Source organism: Mustelus asterias, chromosome 11 (genome assembly GCF_964213995.1).
Source record: "Mustelus asterias chromosome 11, sMusAst1.hap1.1, whole genome shotgun sequence".
NCBI lineage: Eukaryota > Metazoa > Chordata > Chondrichthyes > Carcharhiniformes > Triakidae > Mustelus > Mustelus asterias.
Genome location: NC_135811.1, coordinates 44,171,784 through 44,196,447, shown reverse-complemented (window position 1 = coordinate 44,196,447; position 24,664 = coordinate 44,171,784). Strand labels below are relative to the sequence as shown.

At 47.2% G+C, this 24,664-nt stretch overlaps 1 protein-coding gene across 2 annotated transcripts in view; it reads left to right on the top strand.

The window, feature by feature from the left end:
* dntt (deoxynucleotidyltransferase, terminal) overlaps window positions 1-24,664 on the top strand; it is a 418,285-nt gene that overhangs the window by 219,758 nt on the left and 173,863 nt on the right. For both annotated transcript variants that reach the window (XM_078223496.1, XM_078223495.1), the window contains 2 exons: window positions 2,171-2,294; window positions 10,800-10,932. In XM_078223496.1, the coding sequence (XP_078079622.1) occupies window positions 2,171-2,294; window positions 10,800-10,932 (257 nt within the window). The remainder of the gene's footprint in view (window positions 1-2,170; window positions 2,295-10,799; window positions 10,933-24,664) is intronic.

The window sequence follows — 24,664 nt, the reverse complement described above, 5'->3', positions numbered from 1 at the left end:
CAACCACAATTCCACCCAAGCCCTATCCGAACCCCATGTAATTACCCTCCTGGTTCCCCTGACAATTTACCATGGCCAATCCATCTAACCCACACACCTTTGGAGTGTGGGAGGAAACCGGAGCACCCAGAGAAAACACATGCAGACATGGATAGAATGTACAAACTCCACAGGTTAAGTGGCCCGAGGCCGGAATCGAACCTAGGTCCCTGGCGCTGTGAGGCAGCAGTGCTAACCACTGTGCCACCATGCCATCCCAAAAGACCTTTCCAAAAGGTGTTCCAAAAGACATGCAATCTACTATGCAACTGACCAGCAGAGAGATCCAACTAGAGATCCATACCCACCTACCTTGATGCAGAAACACAAGGCAATCTGGCAGAGCTGCGCACTGCATTCAAAATGACCCAGACCAGCCCACCAGTAGCAGTGTACCCCCACTGGGTATGGACACATGAGAGACACCTTCCATAAGGGAGTCTTCCTGTCATCTGGGCCCCAAAAGCTTGGCCCACATTCAGAAGATTACCTGCCTCTTGCAGTGCCAACCCCTAGTGCCCAACAGCTGTGAAGAGGCCAAAGTCCCACTAAAGAACCCCAATCTCCTAAAACCCAGCCCAGCCACAGTCAGGATCCTGGGTCAGAGAAACTGAATCCACAGGTTACTGAACTGGACAGGAAGGGACTGAGCTGAACAAAAGCAGCTTCGCCCTTTGATCAAGAGACCTGGTGCTCATAGAGAAAGTAGTCATGATGTGGAGATGCCGGCGTTGGACTGGGGTGAACACAGTAAGAAGTCTCACAACACCAGGTTAAAGTCCAACAGGTTTATTTGGTAGCAAATACCATAAGCTTTCGGAGCACTGCTCCTTCGTCAGATGGAGTGGAAATCTGGGTTTTCACTCCAGATTTCCACTCCATCTGACGAAGGAGCAGTGCTCCGAACGCTTATGGTATTTGCTACCAAATAAACCTGTTGGACTTTAACCTGGTGTTGTGAGACTTCTTACTGTGCTCATAGAGAAACCCAGAACTTCATGCAGATAGCCACCTTGTAAAACCCCCAGACCGTTAGAAGATACATGATCAGGATTTGGACAAGTACGAACCTCGGAAAACAATGGCTTTGCTAACTCCCAATCCCTAACAGAGAAGATTCAAGACTCTAACCCTGCATAGACTTCCCTGAAAGACATTTTGAATCTTCCCAGGTCATCTAAACATTCCAGGTCTTAGGAAAGGACAGTGTCCTTGCTGATGCACTAACCCAGATTTAAATCTGCAGCAAGTAACTGCTATTTCTCCTTTTAGCTGTGTGTTTGACTTGTCAGTGTGAAGGAGCAAATGATTGCTTACTCCTTTACTTCATATTTTTCTTTCTTAAAGCCACACGAAAAAAATGAAATACAACTCATTCCCCCCTGCCCGCCCCCCCCTAAAGCCAGGAGGACACTTGAGGACTGGGATAGACTAAGACCTCACACTGTACATTTTTATAAAACACATACACATATATACTCATTGCAACTTGTGAGGTTCAAACTAGACTTTGGTTGAACAAAATCATTAAGATGGTTGAACCCATGTATGTCTGTGATCCCAGAACAAAGGAAGCCCTTTTGCTGCTTTGGGAAAACTCACACCTCGTTATCTCTGAGGAGCCAATAACAATCCCCTGGGGACTGCACAGCCTGACTTCAAAGCGAGCTATACAAGGGGCCACTTGCATTGGATAACCCAGCAGAAGAGCGAGCATCTGCTAAGATAAAGGCTCTTCCAAGCTTCCTTTCAACTCATAAAGACTGGGAGGTTCAGCAGTCTTTGAACCCTAGCTGAATTCCAGATGATGAATACACATTCTTTTGTGGAAGACTTGGTACAGAGGTGGGGAGGACCATGTGATATAGACTTCTGGTGTATTGAATAGGTAATATTGTCTTGCTGAACTGAATAGTTCAGCCACACACAGAAAGGATCTCTGCTTTTTTTTCGAGTTAGTAAAATCCTATCAGAAAAATATTGCACTTTTATTCACACCACTTTGTCCCCCCATAATATTTTGAATTTACTTGTCGGATGCAATGTCAAAACAAGAGCAATGAATATGCGCCAAAGCGACAACCCATGGCAGAGTAACTGTATCCAGTTAATATAATTTCTTTTACTGCAGCTGTTTACCAGTGTCTTCGGTGTGGGATTGAAGACTGCGGATAAGTGGTATAGACAAGGGTTTCGGACATTAGAAGAAATAAAATCAGCCAAGGATTTGAAATTTACCAAAATGCAGAAGGCAGGTAATGTTTGGAACTGTGCATTGTTCAATTATCCTGTGCACTAATAACATAATAATCAAAATACGCACTCTTATCCTGTTTACCTTGATTTTCTCATTACTTCCATGCTCCATGGGGGAATACATTACATTATAAAACAAATGTAAAGTAGTTCAAAACAGTTTGGGATATGCATTCATGTAATGAAATTTGTGGGGCATTGAGGATATGTTGGGTTGGGCTTTCCTTCCTGATCCTGCCCAGAATTGCAATGAGACTTCCCAACACCTGACTTCACTTTCCTTGGCTAGGATTATTAAACATAAGAACATAAGAAATAGGAGCAGGAGTAGGCCATCTAGCCCCTCGAGACTGCCCCGCCATTCAATAAGATCATGGCTGATCTGATAGTGGTTTAGTTCCACTTACCCGCCCGCTCACCATAACCCTTAATTCCCTTATTGATCAGAAATCTATCTACCTGTGACTTAAACATATTTAACGAGGTAGCCTCCACTGCTTCAATGGGCAGAGAATTCCAGAGATTCACTACCCTCTGAGAGAAGAAGTTCCTCCTCAACTCTGTCCTAAACTGTCAACTCCGTCCTTTAGCTTTTATTAACAGGGGGTTGGAGTTTGAGAGCCGTGGGGTTATGCTGCAACTGTACAGGACCTTGGTGAGACCACATTTGGAATATTGTGTGCAGTTCTGGTCACCTCACTATAAGAAGGGTGGGGAAGCGCTGGAAAGAGTGCAGAGGAGATTTACCAGGATGCTGCCTGGTTTGGAGGGTAGGTCTTATGAGGAAAGGTTGAGGGAGCTAGGGCTGTTCTCTCTGGAGCGGAGGAGGCTGAGGGGAGACTTAATAGAGGTTTATAAAATGATGAAGGGGATAGATAGAGTGAACGTTCAAAGACTATTTCCTCGGGTGGATGGAGCTATTACAAGGGGGCATAACTATAGGGTTCATGGTGGGAGATATAGGAAGGATATCAGAGGTAGGTTCTTTACGCAGAGAGTGGTTGGGGTGTGGAATGGACTGCCTGCAGTGATAGTGGAGTCAGACACTTTAGGAACATTTAAGCGGTTATTGGATAGGCACATGGAGCACACCAGGATGATAGAGAGTGGGATAGCTTGATCTTGGTTTCAGATAAAGCTCGGCACAACACCGTGGGCTGAAGGGCCTGTTCTGTGCTATACTGTTCTATGTTCTAAACTGACTCCCCCTTATTTTGAGGCTGTGTCCTCTAGTTCTTGTTTCCTTTCTAAGTGGAAAGAATCTCTCTGCCTCTACCCTGTCTAGCCCCTATTGCTGACCAATCCTTTCCTTCTGGCCCATTACACGTAGAGGTCAGTCCCAAACCTATTTCCCTGTTATCTACCCTGGTTACTGTAGCTCGACAGGACTGCCGAGCACAGTGGTTCCCAAAGGGTGCGGCGCGCCACACTGGGACGGCGAGAGAGGATGGCAAGTGTGGCGGGAAGATTCAAGGACAATCAAAGAAACATTTAAACATGGTTTAAACAAGCATTGTTTTATACTTTCTGGATGTCCCATGATCATATTATAAAGTAGTTGTCTTCTATGTTATGAATCAAGCACTGCTCGGAGTTGTTTTTTTTTTGTTTTTAAATGTATTTCTTATCAATAAAAGATTCGGTGTGGCGCGAGCAAATTTTTATTCAGAAAGTGCGGCCCGGTGAAAAAAGTTTGGGAACCACTGGCCTAGCAGAAGGTGGGATTAGGCTGGGATATTAGCAAGGAGGCTCCAGAAGTATTCTGATGAGAAAAGAGGGCCTAGTAGAGAGGTCTCTACTCATTCCTCCTCTGTCCCAAAGCTTCATCTGCGCAGCCTTGGAATCATTAAAGGCCTCCAACTAAATTCTTTATTTTGTCCTCAGTGTCCTTTGTTGCCTCTTAGCACTGCTGCCTCACAGTGCCAGGGATCTGGGTTCAATTCCAGCCTTGGGTTTGTGGCGTTTGCACATTCTCCTCATGTTTGCGTGGGTTTCTTCCGGGTGCTCCGGTTTCTTCCCAAAGTCCAAAAATGTGTAGGTTAGGGTGGGGGAGACAGCTTGATAAGATACTCTGTCAGACAGTCTGTGCAGCCTTGGTGGGCCAAATGGCCTCCTTCTGCACTGTGGGGATGCTATGAATTTGGGTAATTCAATGGTGTACGCACTGCTGTGATTTTCCTCCATTGTACTGGTGGGCTCCCCCTCGATGCTTTAAATCCTGCTTTTAAAATGATCTCAACCTGGGAAACTGGGTCAGGGTTGAGGTGGTCTCAGTGATGTGAGCGAATCCATCATCCCCCCACCCCACCCACCCACCCACCCACCTCCACCCCCCCACCCACCTCCACCCCCTGTCCTCCCTTTGGGGAATCTGCATGTTCTCTCTGAATTAATATGGTGATAAAATCTTCAAATTGCTGAATCCCTCTCTAAACTTGTAGCCTTCCAAATGCGCTTTACACATTTTGCAGTAGATGACAATAGATTAGATGATACAGCTGTTGTGTTAAACGAGAATAATATCCTCACCAAACTAAATCACACTCCATTATTTAAGGTGAGAATGCCATTTACTGGGGACTGTAAAGTCTTTGACAGCCTGCTTTTCATCTTGAGTGGGGAAAATTTTAACTTCCTCAAAATCCTTCCACTTGCAAAGAGTTAAAAATCAGACCAAGTGAGTCAATATTTGAATAAAATTGCGGGCTTTCTGATATTGTCATATGTCATCCCCAAAGGAAAATAAACTGATGTAAATAACATAAAACTGCAATGTATATTACAATACATACATACATATTACACATATATACATATCCAAAGATGTGCGGGTTAGGTGCATTGGCCATGCTAAATTGTCCCTTAGTGTCAGGGGGTAAATGCATGGGGTTATGGGGATAGGGCCCGGGTGGGATTGTAGTCGGTGCAGGCTCGATGGGCTGAATGGCCTCCTTGTACACTGTATGATTCTGTGATTCTATATAAATAGTTATAATAGCAATGGTAATTGTAATGGCAAAATTCTCAGCATAACAGAAACTCTTACTGACAGAATTAAAAGGAAACCATTGTTATCGACAGGTCCTCAGGTATTCTGGTTTTGTGTTCAAGTTACTGGCTGGAATTCTCCGGCCGTTCACGCCCTGCCAGCAAAAATGGAGAATTTCTTACTTAGCCACGTCTCCATTCACAGCAGCGGGGCTGGAGAATCCCAGCTGCAGGCGAGGTTGGAGAATGCGGCCCAGCACAACTCACAACCTCAGGAGGGACAGTCTATAGTTAAAGAACAAAGAAAAGTACAGCACAGGAACAGGCCCTACGACCCTCCAAGCCTGTGCCGATCATGATGCCCGAACTGAACTAAAAAAAAACCCTGCCCTTACTCAGTCCATATCTCTCTATTCTCTCCCTATTCATGTACCCATCTAGATGCCTTTAAATGTTGCTAATGTGCCTGCTTCCACCACCTCCTCTGGCAGTGCGTTCCAGGCATCCACTCCGCTCTGTGTGAAAATCTTCCCTCGCACATCTCCCTTAAACTTTCCTCCTCTCACCTTGAACCTGTGCCCACTTGTAATCAACTCTTCAACCCTGGGAAAAAGCCTCTGACTATCCACCCTGTCTATGCCTCCCATAATTTTGTAAACCTCTATCAGGTTTCCCCTCAGCCTCTGTCTTTCCAGTGAAAACAATCCTAGTTTATTCCACCTCTCCTCATAGCCAACACCCTCGAGACCAGGCAACATCCTGGTGAACCTTCTTTGCAGAGCTCTCTCCAAAGCTTCCACGTCCTTCTGGTAGTGTGGTGACCAGAACTGCACACAATACTCCAAATGCGGCCTGAACAAGGTTTTACATAGCTGCAACATGATTTCCCAACTCTTGTACTCAATGCCCTGGATGATGAAGGTAAGCATGCCATATGCCTTCTTAATCACCTTGGCTACCTGTGTTGCCACGTTTAGGGAATTGTGGACCTGCACACCCAGATCCCTCTGTATGTTAATTTTCCTAAGAGTTCTGCCATTTACAGTGTAATTCACACCTAAATTTAATCCTCCAAAACACACCTCGCATTTGTCCAGATTAAACTCCATCTGCCATTTCTGTGCCTAAGTCTCCAATCTATCCTGTTGTATCCTCTGACAATCCACGGCACTATCAGCAATTCCACAAATCTTCATGTCATCCCCAAACTTACTATTCAGACCACCCACATTTTCCTCCAAATCATTTATATATACAACAACAGAGGTCCCAGCACTGATCCCTGCAGAACACCACTAGCTACAGATCTCCATTCTGAAAAATCACCCTTCCACCACTACTCTCTGTCTTCTATACCCAAGATGTGGAGATGCCGGCGTGGACTGTTCTATACCCAAGCCAGTTCTGTATCCATATAGCCAGCCCACCCTGAATCCCATGTGATTTTAGTTTTTGTACCAATCTGCCATGTGGGACCTTGTCAAACCTCTTACTAAAGTCTACATAAGCTACATCCACAGCCCTTCCCTCATCAATTATCTTTGTCAACTCTTCAAACAACTTAATCAAGTTGGTGATACATGCATGACCTTCCCCATACAAAGCCATGCTGCCTGTCACTAACTAGTCCATTTTCCTCCAAATGTGCATGTATCCTGTCCCTCAATATTTTCTCCAAAAGCTTTTCACCACTGATGTCAAGCTCACCGGCCTATAGTTTCCTGGATTATCTCTGCTTCTTTTCTTAAACATGGGAACAACATTGGCTATCCTCCAGTCCTCTGGAACCTTGTCTGTGGTCAAAGAGGATGTGAAGATATCTGTTAAGGCCCCAGCTATTTCTTCCCTTGCCAACCGCAGATCCCATCCAGCCCCAGGGACTTGTCTACCTTAATGCAATTTAGGATACTCAACACTTCCTCCTTCGATATATTGACGTTCTCCAGAGCGTTCACACATCTATCACTGACCTCAGCATCCATCATGTTCTTCGCCTTGGTGAATACCGATACAGAGTAGTTAGATTTGTTGTATCTCTGATGACTGGTGGAATGTAAGGAGGTCCGGACAGGAATCAAGGACTGTACTCCATTCTGAATTCAGCCTATGTTTATTTTTAAATGGTACAGTGTGTGTGTGGCACCTTCCTTTGCTTTCTTGGGGAGAAACAGGAACCCTGCACTTCTCTGTCAGGCCTTCCTGACTTTGCAATTACCCGAAGCGTGTTCCCAGTGGTATAATAACTCCAGGCTGTAAAGGAACAGTGCTTTATTTCAAAAAATAAAGTAAAGCAAAAACCACAAGCCTGTGATGAACACAAGTCTCAAATGGGAAAAGGAATAATAGACCCACTCAGGGGCTTGCTTTATACAGGGCTCAGTATACGAGCTCCGCCTGGTTAGTTAATTACCAATCCCCAGGGAGTTCATATTCAAATAGTCCTATAGGGAGGTCAATCAATGATTCCCCATGCAAGTCATTGGGGTTATCACAAGTGGCCTGTGCACAAATTTAATGGATTTTAAAGTAGGTTTACCTCCACCCGACCTCAGAACATTAGCGAGGATCAGCTGAGGAGGTTTCCATCTGAGTGATCAGAGCATAATTATCGGGCTCACTGGCTTATGGACTTTCAGGGCCTAGGGTTCCAGTAGGATTATTACTCGTAGATGTGTGTTATGGAGATGGACTAATAAAACCCTTTAACCCAAGAGCCTGAGGTCAAACTTTGCTATCGTGTATAAAGTATTGTTTGTCTTTTGCCCTTTTGTTATCTGGGAAGTATAAGGATGGCACATGAGACAACATTACTTTACACATGCAGGCCGGATTACACTCGCTACACACAATTAGGCAGTGAACTTTGGAAGAAACAATTGGCCAGGCTGCAGTTACTCATGCAGGCTCAGCTTGCACCTGTCCACTGGCGCATGGATGATTCCTCCCACTGTTGAAGTCCCTATCACAGTAAGAGTTTTACCAACACCAGGTTAAAGTCCAACAGGTTTATTTGGTAGCAAATGCCATTAGCTTTCGGAGCGCTGCTCCTTCGTCAGATGGAGTGGAAAGCTAATGGCATTTGCTACCAAATAAACCTGTTGGACTTTAACCTGGTGTTGTTAAAACTCTTACTGTGTTTACCCCAGTCCAACGCCGACACCTCCATATCAGAAGTCCCTATCAGCCAGTTCCAGTACAAGTTTGTGTCCCTGCATTTGCTGACATCAAAATAAACACCAAAATGTCATGGGCTGCGATTTTCTGGTTGCATCGCATCCAGTGCTGATTGCGTTAGAACGCAGCGGGGCCGGAGAATCGCAGGTGAGGGATTTAGTGCATTCAGCACAGGCGCGAAACCCCACTGGAATCCACCCACCCACCGCTCCCGGACATAATCTGGTTCCTGTCCTGAGTGGGGGTGGGGCCTGAGTGGGGGTGGAGCCTGAGTGAGGGTGGAGCCTGAGTGGGGGTGGAGCCTGAGTGGGGGTGGGGCATGAGTGGGGGAGGGTTCACAAAGCAGAAGGGTCATGAAGGGGGGGACATGAAGGGAGGGATATGTGGGGGGGGGGGAAGATATGAGGGGGGACCTATTGGGAGAACCCCAATGCCGCAATTCTGGTGATTTTTGTTGGGGAGGGTTTTGGGGAAATATTCCTTCAATAATGGGAGAGGAGCAGTCCCCAATATCTGTGTGGGGGGTGGGGTGGGGGTGGGGGTGGGGGTGGGGGGGGGGCCTTCAATTTCACTTTGAGATTGGGGCATCCTTTAAAAACGGTGCCTGATCTCTGTGAAGCCCCTCTCAGAACTGTTGCCAGACTTGCCCCTCTCCCAAAAATATGACTAAGGCTCTAATTTTACCAGCATGGCTGCCCCGAAATCGGGGCAGGTGAGGCTCACAGAACAACATTCCCCATTGGCTTCGGGTGTGATATTACGAGCCTCGGGCGGACATGCCGGTAAAATCAGGGCCTATGTGTGGGAAAGCTACGATCCGATTCATGCCGGCACACCAGCTTTCTCACCCAGAATGGCACTTAGTCGTGTTTTGGAAAAATCCTGCACATGCTCTCTGATGCGTCCTTTCTCCACTGCCCTGTTACCTTATTGCCCGTGTCCTCACTGGCCCTCTCCTGAATCCTCGCGGTGTGGCGCTCCTGTTGTGAGCTGCAATAGTGATGCTCAATTATTTCAGGCTACCAAAATAACTCTGCATTTCACTAAACACTTGGCAATCTCAAACTGTTCCACACAATCAGCTTTTGCAAAATTCCGATGCAGGGAATTGTAGCGTAAGCGCATGTTAGCAGTCTGGGAAATTATATACAGCAAGGTGTAACCCGGTAAACAGAGCTTACTGGCTGCCATTTTGGATGCTTTTACTGGGACTAACGTGACACTCTAATCCAGAGAAAAATCCACAAACCTGCTTCAATTTTTCTCCAGATCTGCTACGTTTTTAAAGTCAGAGTTCTGCAGTCCTGGCTTTGACGTTACCAACACTCATACATGTGCGCAAAGTGCGCCCCCTGCAGTTGTGATGTCACCAAACACAGCCTGAGAGAAATTGGTCGAAACTGTGAGCACAATTCTCCAAAAAAAAGACAAAGTGTTATTTTCGATGGGAATTGGGTGCGATTGCCATTGGATCAGTCGGCACGGTCCCAACTGTAATCCACCCCTCCCCCCCCCCACTTTGTCATTTTTTTGGAGGGGGCTTGTGCTGTGAGCGAAATAAGTGTGGCCTAAAGACACCAGCAAGGCCTGCTTCTGAGAGTCCTTTTTAGAAGGTGTTCCAATCGCTGTTTAACCTTCAAGGCCACCCCCATCGCCCCATCACCGGCATCAAAAGCCCCCACTACGACATATGTGAGCATCTGCTATGGACTCACTTATAGGCTCTGCCCCCATCAGGGCCCCGCCCCTTGGCAGTGTCAACCTGGCGAGTCCAACCTGGCATTGCCAGGGTACCAGTGAGCTGCCCAGCCATATCCCTGACCACCCAAGGCCTACAATGGCCTCCTAGCCTCCCCCCCCTCCCCCAACATGGTGGTTGTGTCTGGTTTCCGTTTCTGAAGACCAGGAGTGATTCCCTCTGGCTTCAAGTCACGCTAGCGGTCGGGAGAATTTAAGGAGTCCGGAGAATTCCACTTAAAGCCGATTTTGAATATTTAAATGAATATATTCATGTATGCTAATCTGGTTCGTGCCCAGCGAGGGTGTGAACCAAAATTCCATTGCTGGCTGATAATCTCAAAATGTGATCTTCCCGTCACAGATTTTCCGGTCTTGGGGCGAGGGCGAACGGAAAATCCCGCCCCATTACTTCCAAACCTAACCTGCGGACCTGTTCCTTAGGGCATTTTCATTTGTAATTTAATTTGAGGGTATCTTCTGCTGTTGTGATTTATAAAGATTAGCTTCAGGGTGTAAAATGTAAGGTCAACTTTAACTAAGCTGGTTTAACTTTCAGGGTGCAACCTCACATCAAAGTGTTCATGAAACTTTCCTCTCCTTAGGTTTTTTGTATTATGAAGACATCAATAATGCTGTAAGAAGACCAGAGGCAGATGCTGTAGGTCAAATTATAGAAAATATTCTCCATGAATGTACACCTGATGTGACTCTGACTTTAACTGGGGGGTTTAGAAGGTGAGTAAAACATATTACATTTGTATCTGATTCTTTTAGAAATTTCTAGCTATAGAGACTAACCGGAGTGAAAAAGGAACATGGCAGCTGAAACAGTGTGAAGTTACCTGAACAATTTGAGAGCATGGTGTTGTACTATTTGTTAGTTTATGAATGATAACAGTTGTGATATTCTGCGCGTGCCATTGTAATGTAAAGGTGCTCGGCAGAGCAAGGATTAATGTGGGTCTGGAGAATAGCACCACCCACGGTATGATGTATAGAGTTACGTGGTAATAGACCCAGGGAGAACACTCTCTAAGCAGCTAACCTGCATGGTAACAGCACCATGCAAGACAGTAACCTGGAATCTGTAAATCATTAAAGACTAACATTACTGAGACACTGCTGCAACAGTGAAACACTGTAGGTATAACATGGCTGGCAGCAGTTGGAGATTAGCCCTGTCAGCATAGCACAACATACCCTTATGTCCTTATCCTTATCCAACATGTCCTTATCGGAGGAAGTATCCTTGCTATAGAAGGAGTACTGTGAAAGTTTATCAGGCTGCTTCCTGGGATGGCAGATCTGCCATATGAGGAGAGACTAAGTCGGTTAGGATTATATTCACTGGCGTTTAGAAGGGTGAGAGGGGATCTCATAGAAACTTATAAAATTCTAACAGGGTTAGACAGGGTAGATTGAGAAAGAATGTTCCCAATGGAGGGGGAGTCCAGAACTTGGGGTCTTAGTTTTAGGGTAAGGGGTAAACCTTTTAGAACTGAAGTGAGGAGGAATTTCTTCACCCAAGGATGGTGAATGTGTGGATTTCACTGCCACAGAATGTAGTTGAGGCCAAAACGTTGTGTGATTTCAAGACAAAATTAGATATAGCTCTTGGGGATAAAGGGATCAAGGGATACGGGAGGAAGAGTGGGATCAGGATATTGAATTTGATGATCAGCCATGATCAAAATGAATGGCAAAGCAGGCTCGAAGGGCCGAATGGCCTCCTCCTGCTTCTAGTTTCTATATGGTGACAGCAGACTATCACATATTACAATGCGGGTGGCAGTGGTTGGATCATCATACAACAAGGTCATTAGCAGTGGCATTTTAAACAATGAACATGGAGCAGGATCCCAAGGCAGCTGAAGTGGACGAGAGAGATGTGCACCTAAGGAGAAAAATTAAAGACACAGTGGAAGAAGCTTCACTACAGACTTAGAAGTTGTGGAATTCACCAGAGTGGAAGGCCATTGCAAGACCGCTGAGTAACGCAGAGTAAGAAGAAACCTGGTCAGATCACAAGACGGGTGAGCACAACTACAAACGTTGCGAGACAATGGGCGGGATTTTCCGGTCACGCTCGCCCCGAACCGGAAAATCCCGCCCGAGGTCAACAGACCTTTCCATGGTCCGCCCCTCGCCCGCTCCAATTCCCGTGGCGGGCGGAATGGGAAAATTCGCCCCCATGATTGAGGCTGAGTTAAGACGCTTATTTAGATCACAAGACGGTGAGCAAAGTTACAAAAGTTGCAAGACTCTTGAGTGACACGGTGTGAAGAACACTGCACAGTTCCCGAGATGTTGAGCAAAACTTGTGAAAACTGAAGCTGTGCTTGCATTGAAAATGTGGCAGGTCCACGGCTCATCATATCCATAGTGAAACTGGAAGACAGCTGCGAGTTAAAAAAAACGGCAGACAGAGCGAGAAGGAACACTGCAGAATAAAGAAGAAACTACTGAGAAAAAAAGGAAGATATCTGAAAAATAAACAAAGGGCAGGCAGCACAGAGGAGAAAAGTGCTGTCACTTTAAGTTTAGAAAGAAGGGCTTTGATTGGACCATGTGCCCACCAAACTCCCAAAGGAGGGACATTCACAAAGAGTGTAAACACCAACAGCAGCAAAAAAACCCAGAAATAATCTCCTGGAAAAGAATTGTTGCTGTTTTGAAACTTTAAAGAAAAAGTTTTAAAACAACTGGGATAAAAGTACGTCCGCCAAGTCTCCCAAAGTTCAAAGAACCTGCAGAGAAAGTAAAAAAAGGAAAGAATTGCCCAGAAAATAAATGCTTCTGTCCTGAAAGATTAAAACAGAAGGTCCATGATTGCTGGAGGGCCTGCCAAAAGCAGAAAAGCGTAATAATCTCACAACAAAGGAACTGGTGGCTATAGAGACAGCCTGAGTAAAAAAAAATTAGCACGCTCAGTCTTAAAGGAGCAACCCAATTTAAAGCTGTAAATACAAGAAAACACAAGTGACCAAGGACAGAAAATGAGAAGAGCCAGGTGCATTTTGGTTAAGAAAATGGCTACACCAGACACAAGAGTGATCTAGCACACTCCCAATAAAACACCAAGGGAAACGAGAGATTTGATTTGATTTATTGTCACATGTATTGGTATATAGTGAAAAGTATTGTTCTTGTGTGCTGTACAGGCAAAACATACCGTTCATAGAGTGATGCGCAACAATCAAGCACGAGGTACAAGGCTTCAGCGATTGAAGGCTTTTATTGACAAACAATGGAACTATCTAACACGAGTACACCAATCCAGACTGGAGGGGTCCCGCCTGAGCAGAGGGTCTTATACCTCTCCCCAGGAGGCGGGGCCCGACCGGGATGTGCCATAACATCATCCACCACAGGTATATTAATCCCACAGTGTAAACACCCTAACCCAACAACATTATAACAACCCCCACAGTGGCAACACCCTAACCCAACAGTAACATTGGAATAACCCCACAGTGGTAACCAACGATGGTTCACCACATTCATCCCTCCTTTAAAAACAAAGGCCGGCGGGGTGCGACAACAGATCACATATATACAAAATTCACAAGTCCAGACGGTCTGGAGGACCGCACCGTCGCTGTGATCTCCTCAACACCGGTTGCGACACCGGAGCAGGTGCTTGCGGTGGCGTTCTCTCCAAAACAGCGTCCGGCTGTCCCCTCGAGGACTCCCGGGCCGGTTGACCCTGGTGAGGCGGTGGTGCAGGGGATCCTGGTACCTTCTGTGGTGGCGCCGATCTCCGAGTCTCAGGCAAGCTGTACATGGGAGTATAACTGTTATGCACTGGTCCCGGTGCTGACCGCGCCACGTCTGGGGAAGAAAGAAGTGAAAGGGGGTTCGTGACAGGGGGTATAGGAGCGACAGGAGTTGCTACGTCCCCTGCGGGCGCCAGGTCTCGAATCGAGACCGTGTCCTCTCGCCCGTCAGGATATGCCACATAGGCATACTGAGGGTTGGCGTGGAGGAATTGGACCGGTTCGACCAAGGGGTCGGACTTGCGGGCCCTCACATGTCGCCGCAGAAGGACGGGTCCTGAGTACGTCAACCAGGCTGGTAAGGAGATCCCCGAGGACGACTTCCGAGGGAATGAGAACATCCTCTCGTGGGGAGTAGCATTGGTTGCCGTACACAGGAGGGAGCGAATGGAATGAAGCGCATTTGGAAGGACCTCCTGCCAACGGGAGACTGGAAGGCCCCTGGACTTCAGCGCCAATAGGACAGCCTTCCAGACTGTAGCATTCTCCCTCTCCACCTGTCCGTTACCCCTAGGGTTGTAGCTCGTGGTTCTACTAGAGGCAATCCCGTATGAGAGCAGGAATTGCCTCAAGTCGTTACTCATGAACGACGAGCCCCTGTCGCTATGTATGTAGCAGGGGTACCCGAACAGGGTAAAAAGATCACTGAATGCCTTAATCACTGTGGCAGTCGACGTGTCCGCACAGGGGACAACAAACGGGAACCGGGAGTATTCATCTATGATATTGAGAAAATAGACATTCCGGTCTGTTGAGGGAAGGGGGCCCTTAAAATCCACACTCAGCCTCTCGAAGGGGCGAGTGGCCTTGACCAATTGTGCCCGGTCCGGTCGATAAAAGTGCGGTTTGCATTCCGCGCAAATCCGACAACTTCTCGTTACTGACCTGACATCCTCCACCGAGTAGGGCAGGTTGCGGGCTTTTATGAAGTGGTAGAGTCGAGTGACTCCAGGATGGCACAGGTTATTGTGGAGGGCCTTCAAGCGGTCCTCCTGCATGATAGCGCATGTTCCGCGCGAGAGGGCATCCGAGGGCTCATTGAGCTTCCCTGGACGATACATAATATCGTAATTATAGGTGGAGAGCTCAATTCTCCACCGCAAGATCTTATCATTCTTGATCTTGCCCCTCTGCGTATTACTGAACATAAACGCCACGGATCGTTGATCCGTGATCAGGGTGAACCGCTTCCCCGCCAGATAATGGCGCCAGTGTCTGATGGCCTCCACAATGGCCTGAGCCTCCTTCTCCACCGCTGAATGCCGAATTTCGGGACCTTGAAGGGTGCGGGAAAAAAACGCGACGGGCCTGCCTGCCTGGTTTAGTGTGGCGGCCAGGGCGAAATCCGATGCATCACTTTCCACCTGAAAAGGGATGGATTCATCCACCGCGTGCATCGTGGCTTTCGCAATGTCGCTTTTCAAAGCCTTGAAGGCCAATTGGGCCTCCGGCGTGAGTGGGAAGGTCGTGGACTTGATGAGCGGACGGGCTTTGTCCGCGTAGTTGGGGACCCACTGCGCATAATAAGAAAAGAAGCCGAGGCATCTCCTCAGTGCTTTTGCGCTAGCGGGCAAGGGAAGTTCAGTAAGGGGGCGCATACGGTCTGGATCAGGGCCGATGACCCCGTTTTCCACCACGTATCCAAGGATAGCTAACCTGCGCGTACGGAATACACACTTCTCCCTGTTATAGGTCAGATTCAGGCGAGATGCAGTGCGCAGAAAGTTTTGGAGATTCGTGTCATGGTCCTGCTGGTCATGGCCGCAGATGGTGACGTTATCCAGGTACGGGAAGGTAGCCCGCAACCCGTTCTGGTCCACCATTCGGTCCATAGCACGCTGGAAGACCGAGACCCCATTGGTGACACCAAATGGAACCCTAAGAAACTGATATAGACGACCATCTGCCTCAAAAGCCGTGTATTGTCGGTCCTCTGGGCGGATGGGGAGTTGGTGGTAGGCGGACTTAAGGTCTATGGTGGAGAACACCCGGTACTGCGCAATCTGATTGACCATATCAGATATGCGCGGGAGAGGATACGCATCCAGCTGCGTATAATGGTTAATGGTCTGACTGTAGTCGATGACCATCCGGGGTTTGTTCCCGCTTTTAACCACCACGACCTGCGCTCTCCACGGACTAGCACTGTGCTGTATGATCCCTTCTTTGAGGAGCCGCTGAACCTCAGATCTGATAAAGATCCGGTCTTCAGCGCTGTAACGCCTACTTTTAGTAGCGATGGGCTTGCAACCTGGTACCAGATTCTTAAATAAAGAAGGTGTGGTGATCTTTAGTGTGGAAAGATTGCATGCGGGGCGCTTTGGGCAATTTGGAGGCTGCGGCTGATTCCCTACTGCCAGCGAAGGGAGTGGCCCACCGTACTGTAGGATCACACTCTTCATGTGGACCATAAAGTTTAGTCCGAGGAGAATTGGCGCGCAAAGGTGCGGCAACACAAGGAGCCTGTATCGCTCGTAAATTGTGCCCTGCACCTCTAGGGTTACCATACAACGTCCTTGGATCGGTACAGACCGGGACCGTGATGCCATAGAAATTGTCTGTTTGGCAGGTAGAACCCGGAGTCCACACCTTTTTGCAGTGTCAGGGTGAATAAAACTCTCGGTGCTCCCACTGTCAAACAGACAATACACAGTACGACCATTTACCTTGATGTTCATCATCGAACAGTCAAGCCTGTGATGCTTTGTCTGGTCCAGAGAGATCGACGCCACCGTTGGCCCTTGGATGTCACTGCAGGCAGCCGAGGTTGATACTGAGGACCCCTGCTGGTCGCTCCTGGTCGTCGTCGACCATGATGGCCGCCCCCATGAATCGCACGTGGGTGAGGGCGCCAAGCGTAGCGAATCCTGGTGGTCATCCTCCTCCTCCGTCAGCCACGATGGCGCCGTCCTGGATTCGCACGTGGTCGGGCCTCGCGGGTACTGCGACGCCGAAGGAGATTGTCTCCGCTCTGGAGGGTCACAGGCTGCACTGCCGTTCTTGGGCTTCGACCTGCAGACTTTAGCATAGTGCCGCTTTTTACCGCACTGACTGCAGGTCGCCGTTTTTGCTGGACACTGTTGCCGTGGATGCTTGGCTCCTCCGCAAAAATAGCATCGCTGGCCGCCTGGAGCTGCCGCCGTCGTCGGGTCGATATGGGAGCGCGAGCCCGTGGGGCGAGGAGGGATTTGTGCTAGCTCCTGCCACGTTGTCTCCACGTGGTCTTCGGGGTACAGAGCCAAGCTTTTCACGCTGCCTCCAGCATCTCAGCCATCTCCATCGCTTGGGTCAAGTTGAGGTTCCCTTTCTCCAATAGCTTAAGCCGGATGTACGAGGACCCTACCCCTGCTACAAACGCATCTCGGGCGAGGTCGTACATATACTGCTCAGCCGACACAGCTTTGCAGTCGCAGCCCCTGGCAAGCTGCAAGAGCTCATTGGCGTAGTCCTCCATGGTTTCGCCCGACTGCCGACGTCGTGTAGCGAGGAGGTAACAAGCGTGAATCTCGTTGGGTGGTCTCGTGTATCGTTTCTTCAAGAGCTCGATGGCCCTCGGGTAAGTGGTGGCCGCACGAATCGCAAGATAGACCGTGTCGCTTACCCTCGCGTGGAGGACCTGGAGTTTGTCGTCGTCCGTAGTAACTGCTGCAGAGGCCGCCAGGTAGTCCTCGAAACACTTCAGCCAGTGGTCGAAGGTGTTAGAGGCACCGACCGCACGTGGGTCCAGCGTCAGGTGCTCTGGTTTCAGCATTTGCTCCATACTCTCTTTACTGTCGAGAGTTTTGTGTTTGTCAATAAAATTGATGCGCGACAATCAAGCACGAGGTACAAGGCTTCAGCGATTGAAGGCTTTTATTGACAAACAATGGAACTATCTAACACGAGTACACCAATCCAGACTGGAGGGGTCCCGCCTGAGCAGAGGGTCTTATACCTCTCCCCAGGAGGCGGGGCCCGACCGGGATGTGCCATAACAACATCCACCACAGGTATATTAATCCCAAAGTGTAAACACCCTAACCCAACAACATTATAACAACCCCCACAGTGGCAACACCCTAACCCAACAGTAACATTGGAATAACCCCACAGTGGTAACCAACGATGGTTCACCACATAGAGTATATAGGGGAGAAGGAAAGGAGAGAGTGCAAAATATAGTGATACTGTCATAGCTAGGGTGTAGAGAAAGATCAACTTAATATATGGTAGGTCCATAATGGAGTGCAAGTGCTGAGGTTTGGCGGGTGAAACTAGAACTAGGGGGCATGGCCTCATAATAAGGGGGAGCAGATTTAGGACTGAGTTGAGGAGGAGCTTCTTCACACAAAGGGTTGTGAATCTGTGGAATTCCCTGTCCAGTGAAGCAGTTGAGGCTACCTCATTGAATGTTTTTAAGGCAAGGATAGATAGATTTTTGAACAGTAAAGGAATTAAGGGTTATGGTGAGTGGGCGGGTAAGTGGAGCCGAGTCCACGCAAAGGTAAGTCATGATTTTATTGAATGGTGGAGCAGATTCGTGGGGCCAGATGGCCTACTCCTGCTCCTAGTTCTTATGTGCTTGCAGCACCCCATATTGAGCTGGCTAGTTTGGCAATTAAGTTGCTTCGAGATTTGACCTTAGCTGCAGTTGTTTTTAAATGTTCCCAGAACTTCGCCATTTCAAACAATGAACAAATGTTTCCTATCTAGGATCGAGATATGTTGGAGCTGGTGGTGCTTTAACTGCTAGCCATTCATCTGGATGTTGGGATCTTTATTGTCTTTTGCATAATAAAGATGGAGTAAGATGGATATTGCTTTTGCAGGGCTTGGCTAAGTTGCATGTGTTGCAGTATTGTTCAAGTTTTGAGAAGTCCTTGTTTAGGGTGTGCTCCAAGGCTCAAAGTCAGGGGCTGGAGTTGGGAGGCAGTTTTCATTGGTATATATGAAATTTCAGGAGGTAGTTTTTGGAAAATAATTTGTGTACAAGTAGAACAGGGTTATAACCAGTACTGAATCTTTGGGGAGTATATTGGTTTGTACTTTCCATATTTTTTTTGCCTGTTCAAGGTGAACTCAAAACCGTTGGCTCTTCAGAAGCGTTCCAATGTTTTTAGTTGCCGGAGGGAGAGGGTCCATGACAGTTTTAGGAGGAGGCCAATGTGCCAAATGGTGTCGTAGGTGGCTGTGAGGTCGGGGAACACAGCACCTGTCTTCAGCGTTCCCTGAAAGCCGTTTTCAATGTTAATGGTAAGGGTCAGTACCTGTTCCCCAATACGGCGGTCCTTGTGGAAACCAGATTGGTCGGTGCTGAGGACTTCCTACTGAGACCTGAGAACCATTGAGCTGAATGCAAAGATTGATAAGCTTGCAAAATGACTTGGAAAAAGAAAACAGCAAACAAATGTTTGGCTGAGATGAACAGGTGGAAATGAAAGTTCTACTTGGGAAACATATACGTCCAGCAGGAACATGGCGGACATCTTTGGAAAAGGAAAATTCAAATCGACCCTAGGAAGGAACGGAGAGCACAATCCCCTCAGAAGGAACATGGGAAACCCACAGTGCCTGAAAAAAACCAGACGGATTGTTAACAAAGAGAACGCAACTTGAAGGAGAGCAGAAAACAAATCCAATGGAGATAAACCAGAAACACAGAGTTACCGTTCCTCCACATGTGACAGAGCAAAGTGTGGAAGAACTGTCAGGACTCAAGACTATTTGAATTCATAAAGCCAGGAGCCTGAGATGATGGGAAAAGGGATCGCAAGTAAAGATTGTAATACTCCAGTGGAGGGGAGGAATGTTTTATATAGATAAGAAAAGGGGGATGCTATGATCCTGTGTTCATGCCATTGTAATGTAATGTACATTTGTACTTGGCAGAGCACAGTTAACATCGGACATGGTATGATGTATAGAGTCACATGGCAATAGATTCTAAGAGAACTCTCTATAAGCAGGAAGCCTGCATGCAAGGCAGTAACCTGGGGTCTGTAAATAGCTTTGAGTCAGGATGACCCTTTGTCAACATACAAGTCTCAAACTCCCCATCACTGCTGCTGTGAGACACTGCAGTATAATAGTCACTTTGAAAAAAAGTTAGGGTTATGATTGCTCAGTTTTTGCTAGGTTGCCGTTTGGTTCTTTGAATTTTGGATCTGTTCATGCTGTTTTGGATGGATATCTGATTGTCAGCTTCAGGACTAGATACAATTTTTTTCAGCCAATCTTTAAATTTCACCTTGCAGAGGTAACACACTTTGAAGTGTGACATTTATGAGGCGTGATGCTTTTCAAAGGCACACTGGCCACAGAGCTTCAATTATGTAGCTACACTAGTTTTTATATATAGTAAATATTTCTGTTTCAAAAGTTACTAACCCTACAAAACAAAACTAGATTATTTACAAGGATGCATCAGAAATCAATTGCTCTTGTGTAATTTACAATATATAGCTGGATTGTTGACACTGTGTAGGAGGAAATTGTATTTGCAGTTTCATAGTGTGCCCCTGACACCAATTAAAATATATCAATATTCAAGTTTTTAAAATTTCATGCAATAAATAATTCTGTTTACCCATGTAATCATGAGCACATTACATGGAGCTTAGCTTATATTTTGATATGTCTTTTGGACTCAACTATTTTTTAATGAGTAAAGTTTGTCAGGGTTGTTGATCTGCAAAATCAGATAAGCCGAATCCTGCCATGTGAATAATGCAGCACATAAGACTCTGAGAGACTCAATATTGAATCTTATATTGCTGGTTTATAACATTGTAAATTATTTAAAAGATTTATGTCAACCACTACCATTTTGATGTGGCGTTCAGCGGTGGCATTATGTAAACTGACAAAGACATAATTATTTCATGTATTTTATTGAATGTTTCACTATTAATCATACGTAATACAGTGATTTCATCCATATTTGTAAAACTCATAAGGCTTACAGTGAAATGACCGACCTTTGAGGCGGCTGAAATATTGGACAAATATACCAGACACCTTGTCAGGACTGGTGCCTGACTGAAGGGAATTATTAACTAGCAACATGGAGTTAAATAGCTTATTTTACACCATTCTCTTGTGAGAGGAGAACTGACTTGTGTCATGTATATGTGCACAAGAATATTCAGAGAATGTCACTTTTGTGTCGGTAACACGTTTAAGGTTACAAAAGCAATATGGCAGAGTGAAAGGCTTTGGTTTAAATACAAACTTTATCTTTACTTTCATGACTTACAGGCCTCCACTTCCTTCACTCTCCGAACTGACAATGTACTGGACTTTACAGTCCCAGCTGGGCATCTAGCAAGGGCAGGATTGGAGGGAGGGGGAGAGGGGCGATGGTGGTCACATAAAATGTGTTGGGTGGCCAGCTCACCTTCCTACCAACTTCCCACCCATTCCCCATAATACAAGGGTGGGTAAGGTGCCCACTGGCCCTTAGGCCTAGTGAACTTTTGAGTCACCAATTATTGCCCACTTAAAGGCCTCAATACTTTTCTACTGCCATAATACCACTGGGTAACAGCAGGCAAGCACAACTGAAAAGGTTGTTTATGTCACTGAAGTTAGTGAAAAGGCAGCAAGGAAGGGGATGTACATACTTTGGAAGGTTCCCTGTGTGCATCAGGGGCAGCCCCTTGAAGACCGTACCTCCCCTCCCCCACCCCCATTTTGTACCTCCCTGCCTGGCCACCAATGCCCATGTCCCCATCACCTTTGCCCCCTCTCTAGGATGCCCGATTCCTCCCTGCTCTAAAAGACCAGGATTAACCTGGATCTGCGTCCACCTTCGACCGCTGTGGGCCTCTTTGCAGTCCCAGCAACATCCACTACTGAGTTGTGGCGCTGCTGGCACTGCTAGAACTGCTGGCCAATCTGATTGGCTGACAGCTCTTGTGGCTAGCACGTCCTCTCAGTGAGGGGCAGAAGACAAACTCTCTGCTTGTTCAGGCCACCCCTGGAGTGTTACCATTGCGGGTTGGACTTACTTAAAGTTGAAGAAGAGTGGAACAGAGAGTAATGTCTTCATAAACTTTGTTCACAACATAATAATTTTATTGTAATATCACAATTTGTGCTATTTTGGTAAAATAGCTTACAGGATACATTACTATGTTGAAAACGCTATGTAATGACTTTACTGCTATGCATTCACGTCACTATTCCTGCCACTGATTACATATGTTTCTTAAAACACAGCAATTAACATTCAAATAAATGGGCTGATATATGCAGCCATTCTCGATGGGAAACATAGGGGCCAGGCCCACTCCATTGTGGGAAAGGTCCTGCGTAAGTCGCCTGGCAGGGGCAAAACCTCACCCTGATTAAGGTTGAAGGGGCTGAAGTGCAATTCCTAACGGGCAGGAGGATGATAATTAAGCTCGTTAATGAGCCAGTGTGAGCCCATTAGCCCTCAGCTCTGCAATTCAATCATGCCTCAGGGATTAAATAGGCACTGCATGGCTTTCCTGCTTTTCCAGAAAGTCTTCCAGCAAATGCTGTCAGGTTTGCCTCTGGTTTCCTGTCCTCTCCCTTGTGGCAGGGCGCTCTGTGCCCGGTTGAGGGACCCGGCCTTGGGAAGGGGGAGTGATGGCCTAGTGGTATTATCGCTAGACTGTTAATCCAGAAACTCAGCTAATGTTCTGGGGACCCGGCTTCGAATCCCACCACGGCAGATGATGGAATTTGAATTCAATATAAACTATTTGGAATTAAGAATCTACTGATGACCATGAAACCATTGTTGATTGTTGGAAAAACTTATCTGGTTCACTAATTTCCTTACCTGGTCAGGCCTACATGTGACTTCAGAGCCACAACGTGGTTGACTCTGATCTGCCCTCGGGCAACTAGGGATGGGCAATAAATGCTGGCCAGCCAGCGACGCCCATGTCCCATGGATGAATAAAGAAAAAGGGGGACACTCATTGAAAGCCATGCCTCTACCCTTGACCCTCATCTCCCTGCCCCTCGCCCATGACCCCACCCTGCAATCCCCATATTGCCTTCATTCACTTAGGCCTGCGATCCCGGGATTATCCTGGGCCTCTGGTGGGCGCATTGCTGACAGCTGCTACAGCTGCTGGTTGCACTGGCGACAATGGGCAACTGCCGGCTTCTGTCTGGCAATTCATGGCAGGCAGGATTCAAATGGGAACCTCAACCATGGGGAAGGCCCAATGGTGGCCACCTAATTGCCTGAATGTTACTTGACTGGTAGGCCGGTTGGTCCAACAGAATTGTAACCCATAGATTTTGAACTGGTTTGAAAAAGGCATGACTCTTCTCAGATATAATATCCTGTCACTGCAAAACATTTGGCTCTAGCTGTTCAACGAATTGAACCTATTGTAAAAATCTTGCTCAAGTGGATAACAATGCCCTTTAAAAATTTATGGTTAGATTTTCCTCTTTTTCACAATAATCATTTACAGTTGCTGATTTCAAAATGCCGGTGTACGCAGTTTTCCTGTAAACAGTTTTATGCAGCACAGCATCAATGGTGGGCCTCAAAGTAACCTGGTCAATCCTAGTTAACGATGTCTGGGGGGTGGTGGGAAGGACTTTATGTGGGAATTCCAGCTGCTGGCAGCAGGATATCAATTAAACTCACTAATGAGCCACTTAAACCCAATTATACTTGAGCCCATTGGGATTTAATAGTGGCTTAATAGAATCATAGAATGATAGAATCCCAAATGTGCAGAAGGGGGTCATTTGGCCCATCGAGCCTGCACTGACAACAATCTCACCCAGGCCCTATCCCGTAACCCCGTGTATTTACCCTGCTAATCCCCCTGACACTAAGAGGCAATTTACCATGGTCAATCCACCTAACCTGCACATCTTTGGAGTGTGGGAGAAAACCCATGTAGACATGGGGAGAATGTGCAAACTCCACATAGTGACCGAGGGCCAGAATTGAACCCGGGTCCCTGGCCCTGTGATGCAGCAGTGCTAACCACTGTGCCACCGTACTGCCCGAGAAGTTGCAAGGGTACGAAAAGGAAAGAAAATAGAACTTGCATGGGTTTCCTGTCGCTCCTGAGAGCTATCCATCAAACCCCTGTCGTACCTCATGGCGAGGTGGTCCCTCATTGACAGGCACTTATTGTCCAATCAAGGGAGCCAGCATCTGGAAGATGAGGGTTGGAGAGGGGTGGGGTGTGTGAGTTGGGCTGCTGATAGCTGTGCCCATGCCCTTGCATTTGAGCACCTTTCCCCATCCCCCCTTCCCCCCACCTTTCTGATGACCCACTCCCTGCAACCCCCATTTCGCCCACTTACCTGTCTCCAGGGATCCAGCCATGACTGTTACCGACACCGACTGCTTCTGGCAATGAAGAGGTGCCAACCTCTGATTGGCTGGCAGCTTTTGGGGTGGAATTTTTGCTCGACTGTGTTCATGATCGTACAGGAGATTTGATTCCCTGGCCAGGTAAGTGACTGACTCCACTTAAAAAGCATCCAGCATCCCAGAGAGAAGCAACATGGAGCTACCACCAGTCCTCCAACCCAGCAAGGATGGCGGGGTGGGGGGGCGGGGGGCGGTTTCCCATTGAATAGACAAAATTCTGTTCCTGAAACCAAGTAAGAAGTCTCACAACACCAGGTTAAAGTCCAACAGGTTTATTTGGTAGCAAACGTCACGAGCTTTCAGAGCGCTGCTCCTTCGTCAGGTGAGTGGG